The sequence below is a fragment of the Microcaecilia unicolor genome, chromosome 4 (genome assembly GCF_901765095.1).
Source record: "Microcaecilia unicolor chromosome 4, aMicUni1.1, whole genome shotgun sequence".
NCBI lineage: Eukaryota > Metazoa > Chordata > Amphibia > Gymnophiona > Siphonopidae > Microcaecilia > Microcaecilia unicolor.
In genome coordinates, this window is record NC_044034.1 from 264,888,552 (window position 1) to 264,911,574 (window position 23,023).

The 23,023-nt window shown below is 42.6% G+C and overlaps 1 protein-coding gene across 1 annotated transcript in view; it reads left to right on the top strand.

The window, feature by feature from the left end:
• Positions 1-23,023, top strand: part of RASA3 (RAS p21 protein activator 3) — a 615,753-nt gene that overhangs the window by 449,694 nt on the left and 143,036 nt on the right. The window contains exons 7-8 of the mRNA XM_030201492.1: positions 1,969-2,041; positions 15,193-15,266. Coding sequence (XP_030057352.1) covers positions 1,969-2,041; positions 15,193-15,266 — 147 coding nt within the window. The remainder of the gene's footprint in view (positions 1-1,968; positions 2,042-15,192; positions 15,267-23,023) is intronic.

Genomic DNA, 23,023 nt, shown 5'->3' on the forward strand with positions numbered 1-23,023 from the left:
CTATCTCGCACAATTTAGCCGCTATCTACAAATATTCAAATGAAGTTTAGTGGGCAAATCGGACCTTATAAATAACAATACTATCTTTACCTGCTATTAACTTAACCACCCAGCACTGAATATTTACATAGCCAGTTAAGTTACAGCTGGCCAAAGAAACCCCTCCAGATATTCAGTGCCGGTCACTAGAAACAGCCCAGCATTGAATATCCAGGGTCAGCACTGCCTGCCACCAGCTGAATATCGGGGGGATATCTAAACATTGATAAAAGACAAAGATAATCTCATTGAATAACTCAGACAAAGTAATATTTTTTGATTATTCAATAAACAGATTATACAGTAGGAAAAAAAATCATGTAAACCCTTCATTCAATAACTGGTGGCATCAGCTAGAGCAGCAATAACTTCATCTAAAAGTGTTCCTGTAACTGTTGATCAATCTCTTACATTATGTTTGAAGAATTGTAGTCCTTTCATGCATAGCTGTTTTAGCTCTGTGGTCTTAGAGGGTTTTCTTGCGTGAATAGATTGCTTCAGATGATGTCACAAACATTAGTAGAATTTAGGTTGTGACTTACTTGTCCAATCCAAAACATGAAATTTCTTCTACCATTAGGTCATCGTCTTGCTTCATGATCCAGTTGCAGCTTAGCTTCAGCTGACAGACAGATGGCCCAACATTTTCTAATATTTTCTGATAGAAACTACAATTCGTGGTTTCATTAAATAATGAGAAGTCATCTGGACCATGATCTGGCAAAGCAGTCCCAACACTAAAATTTCTGCAACACTGTCCTTGACAGAATGAGGTTCTTAACTTAGGAACACAATATTGTTTTTTGTTTTGTTTTGTTTTTTTCCCCAAATGAAACATTTGTTGTGAGCTAAAAATTCAATTTTTACTGGTCTGTCCATAGAACATTGTTCCAGAAGTCTTGTGAGATCATCCAAAGCATCTTTGGTAAATATGAGGCAGGCAGCAATGATCAGGTCTTCCCTGACAGTTGAAACATGAACTATCACATCAGCGACAGCCCAAGAGGTATTCAGTTCTTTAGTGTGGGTTCTTTGTGGCTTCATGGATGATTTTCTAGTTTGCCTTTGTGATAACCTTTGCAAGGCAACTGTTCCTGGGTGGAGTCACTGGAGTCTTCAGCTTTTTTCATTTGGAGGCTGATAGTGGATAGGTAGCACCCCAAGTGTTTAAATGATGTTACAACCCTGCACAAATGGATGAGCATTAATTACTCATTTTTATAGGTCTTCTGAAATTGAATATGGAACATAAAGTGGGCTATTCATGCAAGGAAACCCTCCAGTGTCGTAAAGTTGAAAAAATTCTGTATGGAAGAATGGGCCAAAATTCTTCAAGAGTAATGTGAGAGACTAATCAATAGTTATAGGAAATGTGTAGCTGAAGTTACTTTTTCAGTTACTAAATTAAGGATTCACATACTTTTTCACACAAGGATAATTATTGTTGAATCTTTTTGTTTAATAAATAATCAGATTATAATCCATTATTAATCTGAGTAATGGGTTCAGTAGGGTTACCTTTCTCTCCTACCAGGATTTAGACTAGGCTCTAATCACGATTTGATTATAAATTGTGATAAAATACAAATACCATAGGAAGTTCACAAACTTTTACTGAGTGCATACTGTTCGCGATTCAGTATTTCAAAATAAATATTTCCTTTGAAAACTGATATAAAGTCTGTGGGTAAAAAGAGCCTGCAGACTATACACATATGTGCTATGTTTGAAAGTTGACCCCCTTTATCTTTTTGCCTGTATTTTAAGTGTCAGATGTGCCTAAATTTTATATCCCCTTTCCTCATTTCAAACCAGTTTGTTCAACTGTCAAGTAGCTATAGAAGTGAACCATGGGAATGAAATTAGACATTCTGTTAAACTTTACTCTTATAGTAAACAGTGATTTCATATTTCCTCTTGTCCATGCAGGACTGAAGCAAAAAAGACGAAAGTTAAAAAGAAGACCAACAACCCCCAGTTTGATGAAGTGTTCTACTTTGAGGTGTGTACTGCCACAGAATGAATGATAAACAAACTACCATTAGTGGTTCACTTTATGTTATTTAGATTTTGGTTCATGCCTTTTTTCTTATTGTCTATGCCAGATCAGTCCGGATCAATAGTGTGTTCTGTTTCCTGCCAGCAGATGGAGCCATTACATTAGATTACATTGAGTCTTATTATCTGCATATACCAAAAGTTCATTGCGGGATACAAAAAAGAAACCAGAGCATACTCTGGGAAATACATTAAAAAGGACAACAATAAATCATGAAGACATGGAGGGGCATTTTCGAAAGGGACGTCCAAGTTGCAATGTGGACGTCCTTGCAAAACGTCCAAATCCAGGGGTGGGGAAACCCGTATTTTCGAAACAAGATGGACATCCATCTTTCGTTTCGAAAATACCATCAGGGACGTCCAAATCCTTGAATTTCGCTGTCCCTAGATTTGGACGTCCCTAGACATGGACGTTTCTGATTTTCGGCGATTTTCGAAACCAAAGACATCCATGTCAAAAACGACCAAATGCAAGCCATTTGGTCATGGGAGGAGCCAGCATTTGTAGTGCACTGGTCTGGCAGGACTCAAGGGAAGGAAACTAACAGGTAAATCCAAATTTCATCTTCAGTTGTAGCTCAAGGCGAGTTACATTCAGGGGTAATAGGAATTTTTGATGTTTTCATCTTGTTGGTTAGCAGTGCTGATAGAGCAACATGCCTGGGAGATCCTGCCTCTACTCGTTACATCAGTTCTTTCAATCATTTGCTATCAAACAGATCAGCATGAACTGATACGGCTGATATTCAGAGGGAGAAAAATCCACTTAAAATTGGCTGGATCACTTATATTGTTAACTTTAAGTGGATTTTCAGTCTGCTTATCCATTTAAGTCAGACTGCTGAATGTGCTGTTCTAGCATAAATGGATAAATTATCCATTTTGAGTTAGGACAGCTATTTATGTGATCCTACTTAAATGGATAAATGTAACCAGATAATCAGATTTAAACGTTTATTGAGCTTTATTAACCGCCTTTCGTCATTAACAACAAAGCGGTGCACAAAACACCTAAAGTGCAGGAAAATTCATTCATTCAAAGGCTATAAAACATGAGGGTAGCTAATAGAGCATATGTCAGCCTATCACTTTAAAATGATTTATCAGGGATTCAGTATATAGATGAATGCTAAGCACATAAAAAAAGAAGTGAGGGAGGAGAGTGGGTCATGGAATATGTCAAGGTCATAGAGAAAGGTCTAGGAAATACACACTACATCCAGGAACAAAGAGAGAGAAAGTAAGGGATACGGATTTCTGCTCACACCTTTTTTTCAATAGTTCAGGGTGAATTACATTCTGGTACTGTAAGTGCTTTTCTGTATGCAAAGGGCTTACAATTGACATATCCAGTCAAAAGTTATGTGGAGTATGGCCCCAAATTTAAAAAAAAAGATTTATTTGGATAACAATATAGTTTTGAATATCAATTTTGATGTTGATAAGTAATTCTGTTCAATTGGGTTTCTAGCTGCCCCAGTCTGGCTGGCCTGTGGTAGGAAAAGATTAAGGTGGTTTAGGAAAGAAAGCAGAATTCTGCTTCTACACCATTCCCTATGCCCTTAAAAGCCCCTAAATGTAACTTCTTGGCTTTGCAATTCTATCACTGCAGTTATAATCATATATAAAATTCCTGGAAATATGTTTCTCGCATCTTTAAACTACAATTTAAAGCACTCTGTCAATAAAGGTATAAATTATGAGAGGAAAAGAAAGGGCTGGTGTTCATATGTGACAAAATCTATTTTTGTATGTATAGGTTTTTGGTGAGAATTTAAAAGGTTTCTATAGCTTTTGCAAGATTCTTTTTAGCAGAACTTTTCTTCTGGGTCTTATAATAACACTAGTGTGTCTCAGCATATGTTGATGGAAACTGCTTTGTATTATGTTTGTGATTAACTGCAGGGTGTAGTAAGGATGGATGCTAGGTATTAGTTTGAACATCTCCCCTCTCCATCACAGAGGAAATTAGAAGGGAAGTACAATACCATAGTGATTGACTTACTCCAGGATGTTGCTTTTTGTGCTGCCACTCCATTTACCTGTACAGATTCACTTTTCAGCAGAAATGGTACGGAAGAATTATAACAAGAAAAAGCACAGTGAGCCTCAAGAATGATTATAACATACAAATTTAATGGAGGATTTGACAGGGGCCATGTTTCAGCAGAATGCCTGCATCTGGGGTCGTCAATGTCAATAGTTCAATAGAGATAAATTCCTTCGTTCATTCAGTGTAATTGGATGAATCAAGCACTTAGCAGTAGAAATGTCACGTCCAGATTGCTTTAATTGAAGCTATGTATTCCAGGGAGAAGCTTTGCATGAATAGGGCTTCTGCTCTGTCTAAAAAAGAAGAATTATAGGCAACGTATATTGTGTTCTTAGTTTTAAAGCAGCAGAGCTGAGCAAGACCAATTTATTTATCTCAATGCGTGAACTGACGTGGCAGAGGAGGAAAATGTTGCTTCAGAGATTTTACAGATAGACATATATTTATTTATTTATATTTATTTCAACAGTTTGTAACCTTCCAAGTTACCAATTACTCCAGGCAAGGAACAACATATAAAACCAACATACACGCAAGAGCAAGTACGCTCCTATTTTGGGCCTATTTTATGAAAATATTTGGGTGCATCTTTATAAAATTGTCCTAGAAATGGTGCAAAGGTACAAAAATCATAGCTACAATGAAGCCACAGATATTTGACTATTTGGGAGTAGGTGTACAGGTTCACATTTAAATTGTGAATCCACTCACGCTTCGCCTAAAACATGCCTATAATTTAGAAATTTAGTAAGCAGGATCTGATATATTTGCTTATGTCTGACTTATTGTTGCTGTACAACGCCTTGGGCGAATTCCTTTAAAAAGGCAGTGAATGCATCCTAATAAATAAATTAATTAATTAGACAAACGTAAAACAGTGAGTAAAACAGCCAACAATATATACTTGCGAATCCACAATACATAGTGAGCGGTTTGACTTCCGACAGTCCCTCTGATGCATTAATATTATGTCGTGGAGGAGCATTTTTGTTAGAATGTCCAAGTCAGAATTGGGACATCCCACTCGTAATGTCCCAAAAAAATCCACCTCACAACCATTTTTGAGCAGAAAAAACGCTGGGGTTTCCTGTTGAAAGTATTTGAAAACATCCAAAATGAACAGCCATTTTCCAAAGTAAAACGTCCAAATTATGAACACCAAAAAAAACAGGGACAAGGATGACTGGCAGCATTTGTATACAAGTGGGCACACAGACGTCCCTGCAGAGCAGAGGGGCAGTCCAGTGGTCAGTGCAGTGGACTTTAGGGTACCCAGGTTCATATTCCATTGGAACTCTGTTATTTTAAATGGTGAGCCCTCCAGATACAGGGAAATACCTACTGTACCTGAATGTGTACCACCTCAATGGCCCTCTCTCTTGCAGGTATCTTTAATATTTAGGTACAGTAATTATATCTCTGTTTCTGGAGGGCTCACAATTTAAAAGGAAAAAAAAAGTTGAACTGAGATTTGAAACTGGGTCCCCTGGTTTATAATCCACTACACTGACCACTAGGCTTTCCTTCAGGCCTGCTTGCCGCTGTATTCAGAATTCCCACAATACCTGTTATTGTCAGGGATCCTAGTTTCCCTTTCCGGTGTCACCTTCAGGGATGAGGGAGAGGCACAGTAATCAATGGGGGATTATGGAGGGGCTCATGTCTTAATCAGTCCAGTGGTCAGCTACTCAATCAGGACACCATTTTATATCCTGGACATGATTAAAACAGGTTTAACAGGGAGGGGATTTCAAAATGGCTGCCGACTAGATCGGACGCTCAGTAGCTCTCGGAGAAGATGCCGAAGAGAAGGGGCCGCGTGTCCTCCTCAGCTGCCCCGCCACGGCAAAATCCTCAATTAAAACAATCTACTATGACCGCTCACCTCCTAAGAGCCCAGATACCGAGGACGTCGGGAGCGGACCCGTTAAGTCTTTCGGGTGGAGAGGGAAACACTTCGGAGACTTCTGGGTTGGAGCTATCGCTCAGCCCCGACGCTAGACCACCTCCCATACAACCTTCGGGAGCGAGCACGTCAACGTCGGTTTCCTGTGGGACGCCACCGATGAGTGAAGCAGTCCAACGGACCGAGGAGGGGAGACATCAAGCGGAGAATGCAAGCCTAGGAGAGCAAGGCGCCTCCGGAGGGGCAGAAACAACACCTAACTACCAGGACCTGATGGAAGCTGGAAGTGAAAATAGAAAGCAACAATCCACAGAAGTTGCAGAGGTACAATTTCCTTTTATTCAAAGACCCACTGAAATTACAATGGAGTCTCTTTGGACATTGATTGTGGACTTGGGGAAATCCTTAAGCCCACAAATAAAACAAATTTCACAGGACATTGCCAGTCTTGACCAAAGGGTTCAAGTAGCTGAAACTAGGGTAGAGACTATGGTGAACCGACAAATAGAAATGGAGAAAGATTTGAAAATTGTACAGTTACATCAAGAGACTATGATAAAAGATTTGGTTACTTTAAGGAGATGAACTGAATTTCTGGAGAATGTAACTAGAAATAATAATATCCGCTTTTTGAATTTTCCTAAAAGAATTGGGGTTTTACCAAGAGAAATGCTTAGGAAGTATATTATAGAGATACTAGGTGTTTCTGAAGAAATGGTCCCACCATTTACACAAATATATTATTTACCCCCAAAAAACCAAGTATCTCAGACAAATGTCCTAGATATCTCGAGGATTTTAGAATCCTCAGATACTGAATTAGTAATTGCCTCTACTCTAATTGCCACTTTAGCCTTATCACCGGATAAAAACTGGCTGATGAGGCTTTTCTTTCAAAATAAAGATAAAAGCTTTCTTGGTTTGAAGGTTCAACTCTTCCCGGATGTTACCAAGGAAACTCAAAATGCCGTCAGAGATTTTTTACTTATGAGACCTGCTGTACTTCAGATAGGGGCAACATTCTTTTTAAAGTATCCCTGCAAATGCCTAATAAAGTATGAGTCTAATAAGTATGCATTCTGTGACCCTTCTCAGCTATCATCTTTCTTGGCTGCAAAAGGGCAGGGGAGTAATTAGATCATTGTTCTAGGTTAAAAGAATAAGGGTATCTCTAATGAGTAACCGATCTAGTGTGATTTTCCTTAAATTAATGTTTCCTTTATTTTCCTATCGTAAATTTTGAATTTCCGCAATGTGGACTTTAATTAACTTGCTGTATGTATTTGTGTTAAAATAATTTATTTTCCTTGTTTGAGAATGTACAGCATAGTTATTTTCTTGACAAGTAATTATTCTTGTTTAATGATATATGTAAATGAATAAATAAATAAATAAAACAGGTTTAACAGGACACCCTTCTTTTTAGACTTGGATGTTTCTTCTTGTTCCATTATTACTGTTGGATGTCCTAATTTCGGGCCCTCTCTAGTCCCACCCTAATCACATCCACAACATGTCTCCTTGCTATTTGGACAAACTGCAGTGTAGGACGTCCAAATTCTGCCTTTCAAAAATCGCAATTTGGATGTTTTTGGCAGATGGACGATTTTATAACAATTTTGAGATGTCCACCTATTTCAAAAATGAGTACTATTGTTTCTATCTGACTTGTACATGTCATATTTTTATATGATTGTCAGCTTCTGGTTAACACATATTTTTCTAAGAGCTCTATAGATGGCTATTCAGTTTACTCTTTTGGATTTAGGGGTTCATTTTAACATCATGATGTACATTCCAATCCTACCCTATCAGGAAAAGAAAAAAAAAAACTTAAGGACCAGATAGACATACTCCTCTTTACCATCCCATAGCAAAAACCAACATCTTAGCAAAATGGTTCCTCAAAACTGCAAGCTTACTTGATGTGGTCAGCTTGATGTTTCAGAACAAATAGTTCCTTGTTTTATCAACTCATGTTGTAGTTATCTTTAGGTAGGGTGTGTTTTGCTGATGTGTCTTGGTCTTGTTAATGAAACATATTTTTACCTAATAATAATGATGGCAGTTTTCAAAGCCATTTCCTGATGGTGAACCAGGGTTTTGTTTTTGGAAATAGACTGTGGGTGGAAGTACCTGCATTTCTTAAAGCAACGCATGTACTTTACCCTCATGCTGTGGAAGTGTGGGGTTAGATCAGCAACAATGCACATAGTTTTGGATTTTATAAACTTCATATGTTTTGCCATGAAAAAAAACACCTGCAGAAAGAGTGAACTCAATTCTTTGTGGGTAATTTTCACAGACCATAATCAAAGCAAATCCATCTGGTGATTTTGTTTTGACTATTAGTGTAATCCTGACAGGTAAAAACGTATCCATGTATTTGCACCAGTGCAAGCCATTTGATTATTTCTGCCAATGCACATGTTTGTATGTTATGTATATATATGTGTGCATGCATGCATGTGTAAATGTGCCTTAAAAATATAGTGCATGCAAAATAGATATAATGCATGTTGACCTATGAATTAACACCGGTAAAGCTGATATGCACTTATTAAAAAGTTCTAAAGCATGTTGAAAAACGTTTTTTCTTGTTTTACACACTCATGTTAACAAAAAAAGTCTGAAAATCAGGAAAACCAGCAAAATGAATGGAAACTTTTTTTCCTTGTACACCTCTGTAGTGAATATGTGCGTGTATGTGTATTTACAGTAGTAAATCTTTATTATACAGTGCAAAAACTAAAGATATAGATTACACATAGAAATTATTTGCATTGTATATGTGTATGTCATTAGTTTTTGCACTGCATACCTGTATTGACCAGTAAAAATCATATGCTCAGGTATAAAATACAAAAATGGATATATCTATGCTATGCTATATGATTCTTATATTACGCTAAGTTAAAAAAAAGATTCTAAGTAGATTACAAAAAAATAAGTCCTTCAGGAGAATTTACAATTGCATATCTAATAGGTTGAAACTTAACCCCCCCCCCCCCCAATCTGTTTCATCAATTGCACATCTCAAAGAGGCGTGACCAGGTTTTCATGTCAGGGGGAGCAGACTTTTGTAAATTAGGCACTGGTCGGTGTCGGACAGGCGGCAATGCCAGTATTGTTGCTCAGGTACAGTGACTGTGTCTGGCAATGATTAATACAGGCTGCCTCTGCTGCATCCCACCTACAAGGAAACTGGAAGTTACATCAGGAGGCGGGAGGTAGCAGAGGTCCCGGGACCAGCCAGAGCAGGTAGCCTGTCTTAACTGCAAGTAAAGTTATTCAAATTGTGACCATCACCTCAGAATAATCCTTCCACAGATAGGCACATTGTTTAAATCAGATGGGCTTTTGTTTGTGTGGTGACGCTACAGGATGTGGAGCTCATTAGTCCTGAGCATTTTTATTTTTGGTGACAAGGACCACCAAAGGCAGCCCTTGCCCCAGAGCCTACTTTCAAATAGAGCCAAACAGTTTATGAAATAACACAAAACCCTGCAAAAAGGCACTAAAACCTATACAGGGAACGCTTGTGGAGCCAGCCAGAGGCAGTTTGCTTTACTTGTCGATTCTGCCGGCAGGCATAGAAACACTGGAGGTCTGCCGAGGAGAAAGGCCGAGAGAGATATAGGACTACACAGGACAGGGGAAAGAGGGAGAAATGCTGGATCAAGTGCTGTGCAATTGTTCGTGTGACCCCGTAGGACACACATGATGGATGGTGCTTGCATTCATTACACCCTGCTCACATAATCCTCATGGACCTTGGTCTGAAACAGTATATCAGTTCTTATATGTTAGATGTAAACATGCTCTGCATCCACAAAAACCTTATCTCCCCCACAACAACAGTGTAGATCATCACTAGCACATTTTCTCCATGGAAGTTACCATACAAAAATAAAAAAAAAAATTTATGACTCTCACATCATCTCAAGAACAGTGAAATAAATCTCTCCACTACCAGCCACATTGTGAAATAACACAAAACTTTGAAAAAATCCTAACTCGACATACATGAAGCAATCTGCTATAGAACGGTAGCACTGATTTAAACAAGAATCCTACTTAACATACAGCACTACAAATATGTTATGGGGCCCTAGAACACCAATACAACTACTACTGGTAAAACAGAAAAAGTGGGACTGTTACAGAGTTGTAATCAGAAACTACTGGCCCAGTAACACACCAAATACAGAACAAGGAATCACAAATTAGAAATATAAAGATAAAAACTGAATTGGGAACCCCAAGAATTCAAACTAGGTATGCTCCACAACATAGGAGAAATTAAAACTCAAATGTAATTCCTCTTGTACTGAACAACAACAACAACAAAAAAATTACAAAGACATCTGTGTTGCACATTTCCCAAAGCTAACATATTCCAACAAATAAACTCAGAATAAAACACTTTTTCCTACCTTTGTTCTCTGGATATTTGATTTTTTTCCAGCATGTTGGTCCCAGTTTCTTCTTCTGTTTTCCTATCTGTCTTCTGCTCTCTTTCCAGAGAGTGTGATCCATTTGTCCCATCTCCACTTTCCTCTTCTCTTCTATTCCCTCACTATATCTGTCTCTGACACATTTCCTCTTTCTCTGTTTTCTCTCTCCCCCTAGATTTCATCTTCTCACTCTTCAGTCCTCCACCTATATTTCACTTACCAGTACCTATCAACTTTCCATCTTCTTCTCTCACCCCTGCCTCTCCTGTCTCACTCCTTCCCTGGCCTCATATTCCCTTCTTTCACCCACTTCCCATTATACAGTTCTACCCTCTGTACTTACCATCCTCCTCTCACTCATCTCTCCTTGAGAACTGCCATGGTTTCTCCCCACATTGTTCCACCATGCCAATATCTCCCCTTACACCCTTGTAGTCCAGCATCTCAATGTCCCCCAACCCCTCTCTCTCCTCCACCACTATGGTCCAGCATTTCCCTATCCCCTCTCCCTGTCCCCTCCACCACTATGGTCCAGCAATTCCCTATCCCCTCTGTCCCCCTTTCTTTCTTATTGTGCCAGGAGACATGGCTATAGAAATCCCTAATGCCGTGAGTCTTCCAGTTTGTTTAGGCAGCAAACCGCACACCAGAAGGGAAAGCCTGCTAAGTGTGGTTTACTGCATACACAATCCGGGAAGGAGCATGCCATCGGGGTTTGTGTAGCTGCATCTGTGGGTCCAGCATTTCTCCCCTTCTCTTACTCAGTTTCCCTTCTCCTCCTTCTCCTATGGTCCACCATCTTCCTCCTCTAGTCCTGCTTTCCATCTTTATAACATCAGGCCTCCCAAGGCAGATTACAGCAGTTAACATGAACCCACTAGGAAACAGGGTATCCTCACTGAAATTTGGCCATCTGTATTATATAGAACAGTGTAGAAAATGAGCACAGAATACAACATTTATTACTGCTGTTTCTACCTGCTGCAATAATTTTTAAGCTGTTTTAGTGATATTCAATTGTTATTTCATGGTATTTGTATCTACATATGGGAAGCTTTCAAATAAACTGAAAAGCTGTAAAAAAATGTTGTCCTCCACCTTTTAAGGCACTGCCTATCCAAATAGAACAGCTTTAGACTTTTTACAGATGGACCACACATAGGCAGTCCCTTATCTGTAATAATCTTTTTGCTATGTTTTCTATATGGAGCAGGATGTAAATTTGTAGATGTAAAACAAGTGCCTATTTTGCTTTTATAAAACAGGTGCCTTTTTGGACTTGTCAGCTAAGCATGCTGTTATACTATCAAGCCAAAAATGGGGAAACCTTTGCAGTATATTTGACTCTATGAATCCATCTGTTTCAAAGTTTCTTTATGACTTGCTATACCACACCAACAAAAGGTGGGAAGCAAAACTCCACAAAACAAAACAAAACAACAAACTGAAGGGAGTGTAGAAAAAAACATGTGAAACAATGTGCAATCCAAAGAGGAGCCTCTATTAAATATAACCCATACAAGTGACCCGACACAGTCACCATGTTTTGGCTATACAGCCTGCATCAGGGGTCTATAAAAACATGGAAACAATATATAAATAACTAAATAATTCTGTGTTCATGGACTAAACATCAAAAACAAGATAAGAGCACAGAAAATAAAAACCTATAACTATATTAAATTGAATATAATTCCAAACAAGACTAAATGTTTTCCTAATGGATATACAATCATAAGTTAAATGTGTTAAAGCAAGGTAAACAATGGATTAAAAACTAAATAAAGCAAAATGTACACATTTAAAATAAACATAAAATAAATATGTAATAAAAAGGTAACATACCCAAGGAAAATGAAGGCATCAAATTCTCGATGGTAGCACAGCTCAAATAAAATATATCATATACCTAAATGGAACATGTCACACAAGTGTTAAAACGAAAGAAACAAAAAAAAAATGACTAAAAAAGAAAAATTAAAATAACCACAACCACGTATGAATAGCCAGACAAAAAGTATGCAGCAGAAAAGTTAAAAAGTGAATGAACTAGCAAAGGTAGCACTTAACTACCATAAATCCCTGCACGGGTAAAGCAAGAGCTTGAAAAAGATACAGAAGTGCTATATGAATGTTACAGTAAAAAGACATTAATAGTGCTCAATATGAAGACATACCAACGCAGGTAAAACGCCAGCTCACAAGGAACACGAACAAATGTTCCTAGTACTACGTAGTCAGAAACTACTACTACAAAAAATAAGTATCAGTTTAGTAAAAAAAAGTACTATATAAATGTAAGTCATAAAAAAATATAGACTGACGAAAGTAGTGCTCACTACAAAAAATGAAACAACTTGAGTGAAGTGCAAACTTAGGTCCCTGTTTACTAAGGTGCGTTAGTGTTTTTAGCGTGCCTACATGTAGGCGCCTATAGGAATATTGTAGGCACATACATGGTTAACAAGCGTTAAAAACATTAACGCGCCTATAAAGCTGCTTAGTAAACAGGGCCCTAAAAGGAATATGAAAGGGCTCCAATAGTGTGATATGAATTTCACAATAAAAAAACATGCTCACTAAGGGGGTCTTTTACTAAAGATTAGCTCTAGTTATCTGCAGCAGGGCCCATAGGAATAAAATGGGACCTTCTGCAGATATCTCGACCTAACCTTTAGTAAAAGACCCTCTGAAAAAGCATACTAGTGCGGTTGAATCGCAAGCTAAAAAATATACAAAGAGATGCTCACAGGGGGTCTTTTACTAAGCCGCAGTAGCGTTTTTAGCCCGTGCTAATGATTAGCATGTGCTAAACACTAGAGATGCCCATATATTCCTCCACATAACTTTGTAAGTGTAAGTGCTTTGAAAATACACCTCCTTATGTACTAAAAATATATATGTATGGGTGGGTGACATATTTGATTGAATACTATGCAAAAAACACTGAAACTAATAAAAAATCATAATGAATGTGAGTAATAACTTTTAACCTTTCCTGTGCACCATTTTTGTCAGGCTGTTTATAGGTGGTTGTGTTTATTCTAATTTTTCTTTTTCAGTCATGTTTTTTGGTTTCTTTTGTTTTAATGCTTGTGCATGTGTGATATGCTCCATTTTGTTGTATGATATATTTTATTTGAGCAGTGCTACCATCGAGAACTCAGTGTCTTCATATTCCTTGGGTATGTTACCTGTTTATTACCTGTTGTTTTTGTTTATTTTAAGTGTGTACATTTTGCTTTATATAGGGGCCCTTGTACTAAGGCACACCAAAAAATGGCCTGTGCTGGTGTAGGCGCCTGTATTGAATGCGCACAGGTCCATTTTTCAGCATACCTGCAAAAAAGGCCTTTTTGCCAAAAATGGATGTGTGGCAAAATAAAAATCAGTTTGTGTCCATTTTGGGCCTGAGACCTTACCGCCACCCATTGACATAGCGGTAAGGTCTCATGCGTTAACTGGGTTGTAATTGTCAGCGCGCGTACTCTGCCGATTACTGCCTGTTTAGCACCACGTGGTAGAAAATAGAAATTATTTTCTGCCACATGTTTTGGACACACGTCAGAATTAGAATTACTTCCTGGGGCATGCGGTAGCCGGGCGGTAGTTCTAATTTGACGCATGTAGACACCTACGCGTAGTAGTAAAAGGACCCCTAAGTTTTAATCCATCATTTAACTTGTTTTAACACATTTAACTTATGATTGTATATCCATTCAGAAAACATGTAGGGCCCTGTTTACTAAGCTGCGTTATAGGCACGTTAACATTTTAAAATCACGTTAACTGTGGTTGCGCCTACAAAATCCCTATAGGCGCCTACACAGCGCGTTAAAAACGCTAATGCACCATAGTAAACAGGGCCCTTAGTCTTGTTTGCTATTATTTTCAGTTTTATATATTTATAGGTTTTTATTCTCTTTGCTTCTATCTTATATTTGATGTTTAGTCCACGAACATAGAATTATTTATTTATTTATACAGTTTAGTTATTTATATGTTGTTTCCATGTTTTTATAGACCCCTAATGCAGGCTGTATAGCCGAAACACAGTGACTGTGCTGTGTCACTCGTATGGGTTATGTTTAATAAAGGCTGCTCTTTTGATTCCACATCACTTCAAATGTTTTTTCTCCACCCTCATCTGTTTGTTGCAATACCGCACATCAAATAGACCATCTTATACAGTTTACAATTCTGATATAGGCAGAGAAGAAAATAGGTACTGGGAGGGAGTAGGAAAAAAGGGGGAGGGGAGGGGTGAAATAAGGAACTACAAAGTATGCATGAAAGATAAGAAGGAGAAAAGTGGGACATGAGGAGAGGGGAGCAGTATTTGATGAGGTATATCTGCCAGGCCCTCTCACAAAGGAGAAATTTGGCATACTTAAGTATATGCATCATCAAAAAGGTACGTTTAGTCTGACTGTATAGAAAAATCTATAGATTAATATTCCATAATACTCCATCACTTTCATATTGGTGTTTTTGGTGGTGGTGGAGGTGGAAGCTTAATAACTTTATACCTTTAGTTAAGTGGATGTTTCTTACTGTATCTGTTTCCCTTTTCTACATATGCTGGTGGTGGAGTAAGAGGCATGCAAATTTAGAATTTTGTTTCTTTTTTTCTTTCCATCAATGTGTTGGAAAATTTTCTTATCTTTGTCTTGCAGGTGACGAGACCCTGCAGCTATAAAAAATTCCACTTTGATGTTGAAGAAGATGATGTTGACAAGATGGAAATTAGGTAAAAATATGTTTTTGAAAGCTCATATTATCCACTGAAATTTAATGTATTTTATAGTCTAAAAGCCAACAGTACACCAAACTGAGCCAAAATAATACATATAAGTAAGAATTGAATGGCACTAGAGTTTAAAGTGTGTTCCACCTACTTTTTGAAGGGAGGAAGGTTTGTGTGTGCGCCCATACATAAGACTGTCGCTGGAAAAAAATGTATTGGTACATGCGTGCTGTTTACTATAAGTAAGGGCGTTCCTCATTTGTAGGATTACGACCCATGCTGGTTTTTCACGATTTAAGTGATCAACATCAATTGTTGGAATATACAACAACCTTTTCACAAGCGTCCTACAATACAGTTCATTCAGTAGCCCCTGACGCAACCCTGCTGGGTGAAACACGGCCTGTGTCAGACAATATTCTTGTATGCAACATCACTAATGAAGTCTCTATATATATCTACTACTGATCTGCTTTTCTGTCTTCCATATTTTTCTTGCCCTACAAACTTTAGAGTCAGTTGTCATCCCCTAAAAACCTTCGGGTCAATATTCATCCACTTCGTCATTATTTATTTATTTTTAATGCTGGCTGTGGTGGTCAAAGATATCCAGATATTCAGTACCACTGTCTGGATTGCAGCTAGTGCTAAATATCTGGATAAGCACCAGAGTTTACCTGAATAGTGGCAATATTGAGTCTATCTGAATAACTTAGAGGACAGCTCTCTATCTATCTTAAGTTATCTTGACAGCAGACTGAATATTGCCACTATTGTTCCAGCCCACCCTCTGCCTCAGTACTATCCACATACCCCCTATTTCTTTAAATTTGCATGCACAATTTGACACTTAGGGCTAGATTCAGTAAATGGCACTCAAAAATTGGCGCTCAATGCTGTTTTTTTAAAATACTTTTTATTAAAGTCATACAAAATATGATAATGTGGATCAGAAAACTGTACAATACAGAATACCATTAAGAAGAAAACATCCACTGCCAAACTACCAAATTTTTCACATTTTCACCCAATTCCCGCCCTTCATCACCCTCTAAAAGGTTACCAACTAATAGAAACATTGAGCTATGCTGGTCTGAGTCATCTGCATGGTTCCTTTACAGTGACCCAATCCCTAAGACTGTGAAAGCACACACTTCCAGTACCCCCACCCACCTTCATCCCCCCCAAAGAATGATATGAATAGGAGTCATACAAACATCCAGTTTGATTGTAAATATCATGCCGACAACATCAATTTCCTGCACGTATCAATAAAAAAAAGAAAGGTAAAATTATGTATAATCATACCTGATAATTTTCTTTCCATTAATCATAGCTGATCAATCCATAGACTGGTGGGTTGTGTCCATCTACCAGCAGGTGGAGATAGAGAGCAAACTTTTGCCTCCCTATATGTGGTCATGTGCTGCCGGAAACTCCTCAGTATGTCGATATCAAAGCTCCATCCGCAGGACTCAGCACTTAGAGAATTACACCCACGAAGGGACACTCTGCCCAGCTCACCACCGCCGAAACGGGGGAGGGGAATTAACCCAGCTCATCCCCACACAAGTGGGGGAGGGGAATCCGTCCAGCTCATCCCCGCGGAGCGGGGGAGGGACACCACACCCGCCGATGCGGGGGGATCTGGCTTATCCTGCAACCGCAACCGCGGGAGGAGCTGACTGACCCTAACACCGCCGAAGCGGGAGGGGTACAAAGCTGCCCTACAGCCGCACGAAGCGGGAGGGAGTGCCGGCAGAATTTTAAGTCTCAATCCAGCCCCGTAAAACGGAGGGGAGAGGAATGCAGCAGCTCACTGTAACACAAACTCGTCTTAACTCTTGAAGAATCCAAGTGAAAAAACTTGAACACGAAGTCTTTCTGAAGTAACTGAAGACTAAACTTGAACCTGAAATGCAACCAGAATAAAAACAGTACAGATATCTGGGAGGGGCTATGGATTGATCAGCTATGATTAATGGAAAGAAAATTATCAGGTATGATTATACATAATTTTACCTTCCATATCATCAAGCTGATCAATCCATAGACTGGTGGGATGTACCGAAGCAGTACTCACCCAGGGCGGGACATTGAAATCCCTGACCTCAACACTGAAGCTCCAAACCGGGCCTCCGCCCGTGCAGCCACAGTCAAACGGTAATGCTTGGAGAATGTATGAGCCGAAGCCCAAGTTGCCGCCTTGCATATCTCTTCCAAGGAGACGGATCCGGCCTCTGCCATCGAGGCCGCCTGAGCTCTCGTGGAGTGAGCCTTCAGCTGGATAGGCAGCACCTTCCCCGCGGCCACATAAGCCGCTGCAATGGCTTCCTTGACCCATCTTGGCACTGTAGGCTTAGCAGCCTGCAGACCCTTACGAGGACCTGCAAACAGGACAAACAGATGATCCGATTTCCGGAAATCATTGGTCACTTCCAAGTATCTGATGATGACTCGTCTCACATCCAGATATTTAAGAGCAGAGTACTCCTCTGGGTAGTCCTCCCTACGAAAGGAAGGGAGACAGAGCTGCTGATTCACATGGAAGCGAGAAACAATCTTGGGCAGGAAGGAAGGCACTGTGCGAATAGTCACTCCTGCCTCAGTGAACTGCAGAAAAGGCTCTCGACATGAGAGCGCCTGGAGCTCGGAAACTCTTCTGGCTGAAGTGATAGCCACCAAAAAGACTGCTTTCAACGTCAGGTCTTTCAGAGATGCCCTCGACAAGGGTTCAAAAGGCGGCTTCTGCAATGCTCTTAGTACCAGGTTGAGATTCCACGCAGGCACCACTGAGTGCAGAGGAGGGCGCAGGTGATTAACTCCCTTGAGAAAGCGCACCACATCTGGCTGCGAAGCCAGGGAAGCACCCTTCAGGCGGCCCCTGAAGCAAGCCAGAGCCGCTACCTGGACTTTAAGGGAACTGAGCGACAGGCCTTTCTCCAGACCTTCTTGCAGGAACGCCAACACTGAAGAAATTGGAGCAGTGAAGGGAGAAAGTGAGCCTGCTTCACACCACGCTGCAAAGATACGCCAAACCCTGGCGTAAGCAGTAGAAGTAGAGCGCTTCCTCGCTCTCAGCATAGTGGCGATGACCTTGTCTGAGAAGCCCTTCTTCCTCAGACGCTGCCGCTCAATAGCCAGGCCGTAAGACCAAAGGGGGAGGGATCCTCCATCACCACGGGACCCTGATGTAACAGGCCCTGCTCCACTGGCAGCCGCAGAGGATCGTCGACTGAGAGCCTGATCAAGTCCGCATACCAGGGACGCCTGGGCCAATCCGGACCCACCAGGATTACCCTGCCGGGATGCTTTGCCACCCGGTCTAGCACCCTGCCCAACATGGGCCAGGGCGGGAACACATAGACAAGCTCTTGTGTCGGCCACTGTTGGAGAAGAGCATCTACTCCCAGGGATCGAGGGTCCCGTCCTCTGCTGAAAAAGCGCGGCACTTGGCAATTGGCCGATGACGCCATCAGATCTAGGCTCGGCTGGCCCCAGCGCTTCGTGATGTCCAAGAACGCCTGAGCAGATAGCTGCCACTCTCCGGGCTCCAAGGTATGGCGACTGAGAAAGTCCGCCTTGACATTCATGACTCTGGCAATGTGGGCCGCTGAAAGCTGCTCCAGGTTCGCTTCCGCCCACTGGCAAAGATTCATAGCCTCCTTGGCTAGAGGGGCGCTCTTGGTACCTCCCTGGCGGTTGACATAGGCCACAACCTTGGCATTGTCCGACAGGACCCGTACAGGCTTCAACACCAGTACCGGGATGAACTCCAAAAGCGCCAACCGAATGGCTCTGAGTTCCAGGAGGTTGATAGACCACTTTGCCTCTGCAGGAGACCAGAGCCCCTGCGCTGTCCTTCCCAAGCAGTGGGCTCCCCAGCCCGACAACGAGGCGTCCGTCGTGACGACAATCCACTCTGGGGTCACCAGAGGCATTCCCGCAGACAACTTGTCTGTCTGCATCCACCAGCTCAGCGCCTTGCGCACTGCTGGGTCCAAGGGAAGGCGCACAGCATAATCCTCCGACATCGGAGTCCAGCGCTGCAGCAAAGAGTGTTGAAGTGGTCTCATATGAGCCCTGGCCCAGGGCACAACTTCCATCGTGGCCGTCATAGAGCCCAACAGCTGCACATAGTCCCAAGCCCGAAGGGGAGAGGCTACTAGGAACTGGTCCACCTGAGCCTGAAGTTTGACAATCCGATTGTCTGGCAGGAACACTCTGCCCACTTGGGTGTCGAATCGAACTCCCAGGTACTCCAGGGACTGAGTCGGGTGCAGCTGGCTTTTCTCCCAGTTGATGATCCATCCCAGGGAGCTCAAAAGAGCAACTACCCGGTCCACAGCTTTGCCGCACTCTGCATAAGAGGGGGCTCGGATCAACCAGTCGTCCAGATAAGGATGGACTTGTACCCCTTCCTTTCGTAGGAAGGCCGCGATGACCACCATTACTTTGGAAAAGGTCCGCGGAGCAGTAGCCAACCCGAAAGGGAGGGCTCTGAACTGGAAGTGTCGTCCCAGGACTGCAAAACGCAGAAAGCGTTGATGAGGAGGCCAGATGGGAATATGCAGGTACGCTTCCTTGATGTCCAAGGATGCCAGGAACTCTCCTGCCTTCACTGCCGCTATAACAGAGCGGAGAGTCTCCATGCGAAAGTGCCGCACTTTCAAGGCCCGATTGACCCCTTTGAGGTCGAGGATAGGCCGGACAGAACCTCCTTTCTTTGGTACCACAAAGTAAATGGAGTAACGTCCCTTGCCAAGCTGACTTTCTGGCACCGGAACGACCGCGCCCAGGCGGATCAGATTGTCCAAGGTCTGCTGCACTGCCACAGCTTTGACCGGAGACTTGCAGGGAGAGAGTACAAACCCGTCTTTTAAGGGTCGGCAGAACTCTAGTTTGTAGCCGTCTCTGATGACTTCCAGCACCCACGCGTCTGAAGTTATTGTGGTCCACTCGCCCAGAAACGAGGACAGCCGTCCTCCAATCTGCACTGGGGCGTGGACCAAGACCCCGTCATTGGGTACGAGACCCTGGGGGAGGACCGGAGGGAGCACCTCCGGGACGGCGGTCTCTGCGAAAGGAATGCTGCTTGGGGGAGAAATTCCTCTTGAAGGAAGAGGGGGCAGAGGAACCCGACTTGCCCGGGCGGTACCGACGGGCTTCCTGCAACCGTCCTCTGGAGGTACCGGGATGAGTACTAGCCCGAGCCCTGACCTCTGGTAATTTCTTGCTCTTAGACGTGCCGAGATCGGTCACGATTTTGTCCAGCTCGACCCCAAGGAGCAGCTTGCCTTTAAAAGGCAACCTAGCCAGGCGGGATTTAGAGGCGTGGTCAGCAGACCAATGTTTCAGCCAAAGCCACCGCCGCGCAGAGATTGTCTGAGCCATGCCTTTCGCTGAGGCCCTCAAGACATCATACAGCAAGTCTGCCAAATAGGCTAAGCCCGATTCCAGGGCCGGCCAATCAGCCCTCAAGGAATGATCCGAGGGGGAAGCCCGCTGCACCATAGTCAGGCACGCCCTGGCCACATAGGAGCCGCAAACTGAGGCCTGCAAACTTAAAGCAGCCGCCTCAAAGGACGACCTTAAGGCCGCCTCCAATCTTCTGTCTTGGGCGTCCTTTAGGGCCGTGCCACCTTCCACCGGCAACGCCGTTTTCTTAGTCACCGCAGTGATTAAAGAATCCACGGTAGGCCACAGATAGGCCTCACGTTCACTCACAGCCAAAGGATAGAGGCGGGACATAGCCCTAGCCACTTTAAGGCTCGCTTCTGGGACATCCCATTGAGCCGAAATTAAGGTGTGCATGGCATCATGCACGTGGAAGGTTCTAGGCGGGCGCTTCGTCCCCAGCATAATGGCAGAGCCAACAGGGGCTGAGGGAGAGACGTCCTCCGGAGAGGAAATCTTCAAAGTGTCCATGGCCTGTAACAACAGGTTGGGCAAATCCTCTGGGCTAAAAAGCCGCGCTGCAGAGGGGTCATCCGCTCCATCCGAGCGGGGATCCGTCTCCTCCAAGGAATCCGCAAAGGACCGTTGGGAGACCTCAGACACGCTGCCCTCATCTACATCGGAGGAGACAAATTCCTCCAAGGCCTGGGAATCAACCCGAGGACGTTTACCTCTGGGAACCTCAACCTCTTTACCAGACGAGGGAGCAGGGGCAGCGTTGTGCATGAGGAAGGCCTGATGCAGCAGCAAAACAAACTCGGGGGAGAAACCCCCCAAACTGTGCACTTCCGCAGCCTGGGCAACAGCCCTAGACGCACCCTCAACCGGCGCTCGCAATAGCGGGGGAGAGACATGCTGCGCATCCAAAATGGCGTCCGGCGCGAAACTCCGCGAAGGAGCCGCACGGGAAGAACGGCTCTTAACTTTAGCCGCTTCTGTGCCGTCGCCCAAATTAAGGGCGTTCATGGCATTAATGTCTCCAACCTCAAGGGCGGCCCAAGAAGAAGCCGTCCGAGCCGCGTGGCCGGCCAAGATGGCGGAGGCGAGGAGCGGGGGATGGGCGTTTATGGCGGGAAAAACCGCCACGCCGGAGGAAGGACCGGGACATTCATCGGTCACGAAACTGTCACCCAACAAGGGCGAATCAGGCTTTAAGACCCCCGCATCCCCTCTAGAAGCGCTCAAGCGACCCGGGGAGCGACCCTTTGCGCCCTCGTCCTCCGACGCCATATGCCACGAGGAGAAGAATCTGGGAACCCCCTGCCCGCTATAAAAAGGTAAAAATTACCTGCTGTCCGCTCCGAGTTGTAACGACCTGGTGTCCCAGTGAGTAGCTGCAATAGACGCTTAAATAAACGTCGAAATAAACGCCTTTAAGGACGTTCAAAATTTTTTTTTTTTTTTAACGGAGCCAGCGGGAGGGGGGAGAAAAGGAGGGACCTGGCACCACCAGGTTTGCACTTGCTCAAAAGAGCCCTCAACCCCAGGCACTCAACAAAACCTAAAAATTAGGCTTGGAGGCCTAGCCAGAGCTGCTGCTGTGTGTGACCACCACCTGCTGAGATAGAGAACATACTGGGGAGTTTCCGGCAGCACATGACCACATATAGGGAGGCAAAAGTTTGCTCTCTATCTCCACCTGCTGGTAGATGGACACAACCCACCAGTCTATGGATTGATCAGCTTGATGATATGGAATAGGGGTTTTAAGAACTGATGTCTTCACCAAACCCGTAGACAGAAATTCTTTGTTGATGTATGACAGTATGCATCCTCAGCATTTAAAATGCAGCCTCCCTTTTTCCCAGTTCCTTCGTTATCGTAGGATTTTCGATACAACGGAACAATATCAAAAATCGGCTATCAAGCTAAAGGACAAGTTTATAGCTAGAGGTTATCCAGATAAACTGATCAAACAATCATATAAACGAGCACTGTATAACCATCGAGAGGGTTTGTTACAACAGCAGAATCAGAATAAAAACAAAGGAATAACGGGAGTGATTCCTTGTGTTTTAAAATATTCCAACAGTTCTCCTCAAATTGCGGCTATACTTAGAAAATATTTGAAAATCATGGTCAGTCACCCAGGATATCTTCAGGGACCATCACCTTATTGATGTAGATGGTAAAACTTTATAAACAAGTGATGTTTCAACAGTTTCCTGAACTGCACTGTACCAGTGACCTTTTGGATGTAAACAGGTAGCAAATTCCACATTATGGGACACATGAACAAAAAGGCACTCTTTTGGTGGTGGTGGGGGGGGGGGGGGGGGGTTCATACTGAAAATGCCACATCC